At 39.7% G+C, this 8,573-nt stretch overlaps 1 protein-coding gene across 1 annotated transcript; it reads left to right on the forward strand.

Moving 5' to 3' along the window:
• Nucleotides 1-302: 302 nt before the first annotated feature.
• pdpk1b (3-phosphoinositide dependent protein kinase 1b) lies at nt 303-8,545 on the forward strand. The gene is made up of 14 exons (XM_084937953.1): nt 303-451; nt 2,574-2,864; nt 3,081-3,123; nt 3,214-3,351; nt 3,447-3,591; nt 3,699-3,796; nt 4,247-4,322; nt 4,406-4,474; nt 4,597-4,693; nt 4,809-4,982; nt 5,195-5,412; nt 5,642-5,699; nt 5,986-6,138; nt 6,250-8,545. Exons 1-14 carry the CDS (start codon nt 428-430, stop codon nt 6,361-6,363), a joined length of 1,698 nt encoding a protein of 565 aa, XP_084794079.1. The 5' UTR covers nt 303-427; the 3' UTR covers nt 6,364-8,545.
• The last annotated feature ends 28 nt before the right edge of the window (nt 8,546-8,573 follow it).

Genomic DNA, 8,573 nt, shown 5'->3' on the forward strand with positions numbered 1-8,573 from the left:
ATACTTGGTTGCCACAGTTTCAGTTTCACACAAAGCGTTTTATGGATATTGCTCATTTTTGTCAGTTTGGGTATTTAGGAGTGCTTCTTCACTTAAGTTTAGTTACACTTGAATAAAAAAAGACCTGTAGATCCTTCTTACTGCCATATATTCAAAGTTGGTCTAAAACGGGAGTTTGTAGGCCACGTCTACTGCGGTATTTGAATATCCACAACTGCTACCGTCTGACTCCGGCCCTATCAGTAAGATGAAGTTCAGTAGGTTGTTAATGTGGCGAGGGGGCGGACACAGCGGGACTCTCCTCTGCTGTCCTGCGGTAACATTGTTGTGGAACGACGTCACAGCTCGAAAATGAAGGCGCAGAGGCAGCCATTACTGGAGCTTCTCTAATTATTTTATTCCAAATAAATACTCGCTGAAAACTCTCATGGCAAGAGCTACAAGTCAGGTGGTAAGTGTTACAACTTTGCCGTGAATACCAGCTCGAAGCCGGTGCTCAAAATGGTCAGTGTAGAGGCTTTGTGGGGATAAATAGTTACGTCGGGCCTTCATTTGAAGAGCAGTGCTAGCTGCAGGAGATCGCTTAGCCTTACGACTCACTACCAGCTTGCTAGTTTGCTAATGTTGGCTATCGCAACACCCAGTGTTTGCCTTGTTAATTTGGATCGTCAAATCTCACACAGTATTCATGAGTCACACTTTCTCGACTTATTTGGGCCTTTTGAAACGTTTACCAGTACACGATAATAGTTACAGGGGACACATGAGCGTTTTCCTCTACCAGTAACTATTGGCTATTGATAGCTTAACAGGTTCGCGCTTTCGATATCCCCGTTTGCTAGCAGGCTAGCATTAGCTTTATTGCGTTCTTCCATTGGTTAGCATATATTTTGAAGGAAAGCGTTGTGCTATTCGAGTGTCAACTTTCAAATCTTCATATAAACGGCAGGAAACTAACTTTGAACACGATTAAGTGACGTTTCTTGAAAATGCCACACGGTTTTGAAGTTGCTTGTGTTGCCTGATTTGCTAACGTTAGCTAATTGACTGTTGGCGTTAAGTTTGTAACTCACTGTCAGCGATGGCCGGCATTATTTGACAAGCCAGCAGGAGCTAACATTAGCTTGTTAGCAAGGTAAGTTCGCACAGGGCGGTTGTTTCACGACTTCTCAGAGTTAGGAAAACGTTATTCGGCGTTTTCCTCCAACCATTACATGCCTGACCAATAGCAGTGACTCAGTAGGTAGTTATATGGCTAGCTGAAATAGGCCGGAATAGGCAGCTAAAATAATGGCCACACCTTGGTTTTGAATGAGAAAAAGCTAGGCCAACTGAACTAATTAAACGTAAACTGAACTGCCAGATAAACTACACACTTATTGTTCGGGTAATTCAATGTGTTTATATATAAATGACACCGGTACCGGGAATTTTTAGGAAGCACTATCTTTAAGTTTTAAACAGGCAGTTGGTGTGCCTCAGCTGCCATGTCAGTTTGATTATGTACACATAGATGGTGTGAGTTCAGCGCAGTTTATGTCTCAAGTATCACTGTCACATGAAAAATTAACTTTGACATAGTTTTTACAGCCTGAACACAGGTGGGTGGGACCACCGGGCTCAGAAGTGGCTCCTTAAGCAGTTCCTTCTTATCACTGTTAGACTTTGGTCTACAAGTGGTCTCACTTGTAGTAGTATGTTTAGGTTATTGTAATTTACAGAACTATAAGCAACAATAATTTTAAGCCAGCAGCCTGTAAAGTGCTTCGTGTAATATGTGAGTACATTTCTTTCTCTTCATGTGTCATATGTATACTTTGTGAAAGAGATTTAAGAGTCAGGATTAATTATTATCATAACACAACGCAAGGTTGCACAACAAAATTCTACATGGAGTTCCTTCATGCTAATAAAGAACTGCATAGCAATGTAGATATAGCTATCATTAAAAAATAATTAATTAATTTAGTTAATTTTCATGATGGAGTGCAATGAGAAAGTTCAGAGATTTCAAAGCATATGAAAGAAAATTCTTCAAAGTGTTGTTTACACCAGTGGGAAGTTTCAGGTGTCAGTAGAGTGAGCTGACTGTGGTTGTGGTGGGTAACTTCTTTTAGTCTCATCTATGTAAACATCTCAACTCACCTTTGTCACTGGCGCCGGTGATGTTCTAGGAAGCTCATGTTTTTCAGTAATTAAGTTTAGCTGCTTTTATCGTGTGCTCTTTGGGTCATCTAATCTGTATTTTGACAACTAATAACCGCATCAATTACTAAATCCATCACGGACTGATGGAAAAACCTGAAATTTCTCATTTAAGTGATAGTTTAAAGTGCTGAATAACAAAACACATTTTCTTTATGCATTCATTTTTACGTTATTGAAATGTTAAATTGTTACTATTTTATCCTGATATTTTTGTCGTCACTGTTATGTTCAATCCAGTAGTAGTTCAGATGGATATACAGTCCCTCAGCTTTCTCAAGTAAAGAGCCTTTCCACATGTGAATTGTTATTTGCCTGTGTCACCCTGCTTAATAACACATTCTTTATGGTTTCTCTTTTTCTTACAGTATGATGTTGTGCCCATTCAGCCCAGCGTTGTCATCTGTTCCTGCTCGCATCCATCAATGGTAAGAAACCACCCTGACTCCTGCTCGCCACTTGCAATCCCAGGCGCAAGCAGCAGCCACTGCCCCAGCATGGAGGGCGCAGCCTCACAGGCTTGTGCTGTAGGAGCATCTGCTAGCAGCCAGGCCCCACAGCTCTGCACACAGCCAGCCGTCCAGGCTTCTCAGCCACGCAAAAAGAGGCCAGAGGACTTTAAATTTGGCAAGATACTGGGAGAGGGCTCCTTCTCAACGGTATGTAACTTACATTCCACTTAGCTTTTGAAATGTGCCGAGGAAGATGTTGCTACATGCTAGCGTTATTTTGATTCATGTACTTGGATGAGTCATGCTGAGTTCATTTTAGGTGAAGTGACAAGTAAGCCCAAGGAAATATTATTATTATTTTCCCTCAACATCTGACTGGTTGGTTACATGCCATATCATCTCACTGTTGTTTCTTATTCTAAGGTTGTCCTGGCAAGAGAGCAGGCAACAGGGAAAGAATATGCAAGTAAGTAATAACGTATAATGAGTTGAGTTAGACTAAAATGAAAAAGTTGCTGGGTTTACGTTTACTAATATTCTCTTTTCTCTCCTTTAGTTAAGATTTTAGAGAAACGCCATATTGTGAAGGAGAACAAAACCCAGTATGTGAAACGAGAGAGGGATTTGATGTCAAGTCTTGATCACCCGTTCTTTGTCAAACTCTACTTCACATTTCAAGATGATGAGAAGCTGTGTATCCTTTTAACAAATTCAGTCTATCAAGGCCTATTTCCTAACACGTGTTTTACTGTTTTGTTTAAGAAGTTTTCCTTAACCAGTCTGTCTTAGATTTTGGTCTTAGTTATGCTAAGAATGGCGAGCTCCTGAAATACATTCGCAAAATTGGTTCATTTGATGAGACCTGCACTAGATTCTACTCAGCTGAAATAGTTTGTGCTCTAGAATACCTACACAATAAGGGGATAATACACAGGTAAGACAACACCCTTTGTTATGTCCTTTTTGCAGGTTTTGCTATAAAAATTTCACTTGCTGCTAAGCGTTTGTTTTTGCTCACAATTTTTATTGTTTTAATTTCAGAGATCTGAAACCAGAAAATATTCTTCTGAGTGAAGAGATGCACATTCAGATAACAGATTTTGGAACAGCAAAACAGTTACCATCAGACAGTAAACAAGGTATAATCACAGTGCTGATTTTTTTTATGCTCCTTGTGGTAAAGTATGACCAGCATAAATATAGTCTTAACTGACCTCAAGGGACTGAGCATAAGTTTCAGAAATCTGCTGTTATTATTATCACTAAGTGAATCCAATATATTGACAAAGTTCACTTGTTCATGCTACTAACGGACTTGTAACTAACTTGGGTAACTGCCCCTGCTTTTGCTTTGACTGTAGAAAGCAGTTGACGGTTACACATCAGCTTTGTTCTGTGGTTTGATTATGGCTGAAAGCAATGCAATCTTTGTAGCTGGTGAAGTAACTTGCAAGCTTGTCACCTATGTTAGATTACAATCTTTTTGCACAGTAGAAAAGCATTTAATACATGCTGCATAGAACATGTTTAAGAAAGGAGAACTTGTCTTTTTACCCTTTTGTTTTGTTTGTTTGTTTGTTTTTTGGCAGCGAGAGCAAACTCGTTTGTTGGAACAGCGCAGTATGTGTCTCCAGAGCTACTAACAGAGAAATCAGCCTGCAAGAGGTAATGAGATTTTTATTAGGTTTTTCAGCTCAGGGTGGGCATCATTCCTGCAATTTTATAACTGTTTACTTTTTAATTTTTAGCTCTGACCTGTGGGCCTTGGGATGTATTATCTATCAGCTGGTGGCTGGTTTACCACCATTCAGAGCTGGGTAAGAACTACTGTGTTTACAAAACTCAATTTTTCTTAATTGTTTTTCAAGTGCAAAAAATCCGAACCAAACACACCAATGTTCACTTGTTACACTTTTTCTTTTCTCTTTAATTGCTGTAGAAATGAGTACCTGATATTCCAGAAAATAATAAAGCTGGAGTATGAATTCCCAGAGAAATTCTTCCCCAAAGCTAAGGATCTTGTTGAACGGCTTTTGGTATGTCATTGCATATCACAATAACACATTTCAACCTCCTTTGGTAATAATTTGGAAATAAGTTAATCAGTTACCTGTTTAGAAGTTGGCTATTTACGTTTTATTTAAATTTCAGTCATTGGACCCAACCAAGCGGCTTGGCTGTGAAGAGATGGGAGGGTACGAACCACTGAAGCAGCACCCCTTCTTTGACACCATCTCCTGGAGTGACCTTCACCTACAGACACCTCCCAAGCTCACACCCTACCTGCCAGCAATGTCTGAAGATGATGAGGACTGCTATGGAAATGTAAGATATTTTACTTTACTATGGTAACAGTCTTGGTATGTTGTTTTTTTTTTTGTTTGTTTTGGTCTGTTGTTTGCTCATTCAAAGAGAGCATCAGGTTTGAGACCTTGTTGAAGCTTAGAGATTCATCCAAACCGTAAACAAGTCATAAATTATCAGCATAACATCAATGCACCTTTCATAACGAGACACTGTCTCTTTATGACTCTCAGTACGATGACCTCCTGAGCCAGTTCAGCAACATGCAGGTGGCCCCGTCCAGCTCATCACACTCCCTGTCGCCACATGAGTCAACGCCGCCGCAGAGGTCCAGCAGCAACATTGAGCAGTATATCCACGACCTGGACAACAACTCCTTTGAGCTGGACCTGCAGTTCACTGAAGAAGAGAAGCAGTTATTGCTGGATAAACAGACCACTGGAAACCCCTGGTAAACCCCTTCCATTTCTCCATCCCTGTTAAAATGTCTGTGCCATGTGCTGTTCTTTGTTGGATGTATATCAAAACCAATTTTGAATCAATGTCTTTCTTGTATCCTGGAAATATTTTTCACTGCACTGGAAACCGTAAGAGATTTTTGGTGAATGATTTAGAAATGTGGATTAACAATTAGTAAAAAATTGTGTAGTTACCATTTGCGTTTTTGTGTATCAACACAGGCACCAGTTTGTGGAGAATAACCTAATCCTGAAAATGGGCCCAGTGGATAAACGAAAGGTGTGTGAATTCTACAGCATATATTTGAATCCTTAATATTACTTTATTGCATTGTTTCAGTATTTAAAAAAAGACACCTTTTAGTACTTTACACTATTCTGCCAGCTAGACTCTGTGGAGTTTTCCAGTTTGAGTTGGCTACTGATCAGTGAAGTCACTTCCCTTTGCTTTTCACTGCTGTCAAATGGGAAGTAAAGGGGAATTCCCTGTTGTACTGTGCAAAGTGTCACTGGCCTCGTAGCCCCCTCTGTTGGTGAAGCAATGAGATGTTTGCATTCCTTTGCAGGGTCTGTTCGCCCGACGGAGACAGCTGCTTCTCACTGAAGGACCACACCTGTACTACGTGGATCCTGTCAACAGGGTCCTGAAGGGGGAGATTCCTTGGTCCTTAGAGTTACGCCCCGAGGCCAAGAACTTCAAAACCTTCTTTGTTCACACGGTACACAATTATTGATTTGTGATGCCTTTTTGACAGATCTTAATATTTTCCTTCAGTTTTATATAAAATAATAAAAAAAATATGTAAATGTTTTTCCTATGATGTTTGCAGCCTAACCGGACATACTATTTGATGGACCCCAGCGGGAATGCAGACAGATGGTGTAAGAAGATCCAGGAAGTGTGGAGAAAGATCTATCAAAGGCACCAAAACCCTGGCCTATAGGAGCACAGGTTCACCCTGTGCCCACTCCTCTTTAGCTCTGAGGCCAATCACTGAGCAGAGTAACACCCTCTTTAGTGCCCTTCATCACCGCAATGTAAACAAACTCTTAGAGACGCTGGCATCTAGACCTTGTTTGTTTTCCTGAGTAGAACCATGGGAAAAATACAACTTTGGATTTAGGGTTGCTTTGCTTGTTCTTTGTGCTCTCTGTGAGGCTTCTATTGCATTTTTCCATGTATGGATGATAAGACTTCCACCATGCACATCTGCTTTTTGTACATTCTGCGGGGGTGGGCAAGGGGGGGAGGAGGACAAGCTTTGTCTTGTAGAGTGACAAGCTTGGGTACCGCTGCGACTATCTCAAACGCAAGGACTGGTTTCCTGCTTCGATGATGACACAAAATCTTGCTTTTGTGAACCAGCGCCTCTCATATCTTTATTAAACCATATCCTAATCCTACATTGTATGTGCAAGCTGTAGTCAAGCCCCACTTTTAGTGCATATACTCTATAGATACTGTAAAATGGTTCAGTCTCACACGTTTACCAAACTCAGATCCTCTCTATTTTTGTCAGAACCCAAATATTTCCCTCGGTATTTGAGTTGTTTTTTTAGTCTCTCGGTACTTTGCTTATTGCAGTTAAGGTCTCTATATAATAATGCAGAGTGCCGGTCTGCAGTGAGACGTGGGTCTGAACCAGTCTCTGTATAAGTATGAGCCTTCCATAGCCGAGGATGTTTTGCTAACAGGGGGGTGGGTAAACATGCCACTAGCTTGTACTTCCTAATCATAACTTGCTTATCTTTCCTGCATGGCCAGTTTTTGTAGCTCAGCCTTGTCCGCTTCTCTCCTAGGGCACTGGAGATAAAGTTTATTCGAGTAAAGGTGGGTATTTTTGACTGCATTGGAAACCATAGAGACTATTGTTGAATGATTTGGTTGTTCTGTACCATTCACTGGCTATTTCTTTTGTGGTGTGAGTTCTTAATTTTTTATTTTTCTTTGGTTTTTTTATTTGGTGGAATAGTTCACTCATCTTCAGTATGCCCTATTCAAAACAAAATCTTATGTGCTGACCACCCCATGCTGAACAGAAAACCACCATCATCAACAGAGATGCATACACATACTATCATTTTCAGAAGCAATCACAGTAAAGCTGTTGTCCCTGGACAATATGGCAAAACTGCCTCATTGGGCTCATTGGCCTATTTTTAATTTTTTTTTTTTTTTTTAAATTTTTTTCATTCTGATGTTTGGCCCAATAGAAATTAAAGCGATTGATTTAACTTGTGCTCTTGTTTTAGAAATATGTATTATCATAATGCTTTTAATTTTTTTGTCATAGTACCTTACGGTCTTTCCAAAGGTCCTCTTCCTTCAGCTGAGTCTGTATGTGCAGTGTGTGACTGGGGACCCTCTGGCCCAGGGCCAGATGTGGTTGGATGTCAGTCAAAGAATATCTATCTCATCCAAATAACCGATGAAATTGCTGTATCTGTCTATAAAGTTGAGGAAGCACGAGAAGTGTTTTCCCCTCTAGTTAGAAAAATTGTTTGAATCAAGTCGATGGCAGTCGGTTACATTGTATGTAGAAGCTCTACCTGGCTTGTAACTGACTAGAACTGTGATGTACAGATGATGTATTATTAAAATCTGAAGCAAGTAATGCAATGATATTAGGATACAGTTTTTGTATTTTTATTCTTGTATAAGGTTATTTGATGGCTATTGTTTAGCCTATAGTTCATTCTGTGTTATTTAAATTCTAATATATGAATCATATTTGGATTGAAGTCATGTTCAGGGGCCATGTTGTGTATGTATTGAGATGTAAAGCCTTTGAATGTGAATAATTATTGTAAACTATAATATTTTACAGCTTTTTTCTTACTATATCATACATTTTCTATTTGCTCAGTGATTTAATCATATTCTGATAATTTAATGAATCTGTTCATTCTCTCTGATTATTTGTGCGCTAGGTCAGTAGATGTTGAATGATGAATTTTCCACTTAATGCTTGGTAGTCCAGTAATTAAAGCATGTAGGGATTTAGGCATACCAATAAAGCCATGTGTCCTGTCTTCTGTCAACAGCCTGGGTCATGACAGTCATCATTCAGTGGCAATGGCATCTCACATTTTGCAGCATGTAAATAAAGTACCGGCTCATTATCACTGTTTTTGTGTCCTGAAAATTACTTTA

The sequence above is a fragment of the Perissodus microlepis genome, chromosome 8, assembly GCF_051167445.1.
Source record: "Perissodus microlepis isolate ML-2025 ecotype Zambia chromosome 8, ASM5116744v1, whole genome shotgun sequence".
Taxonomy (NCBI): Eukaryota; Metazoa; Chordata; class Actinopteri; order Cichliformes; family Cichlidae; genus Perissodus; species Perissodus microlepis.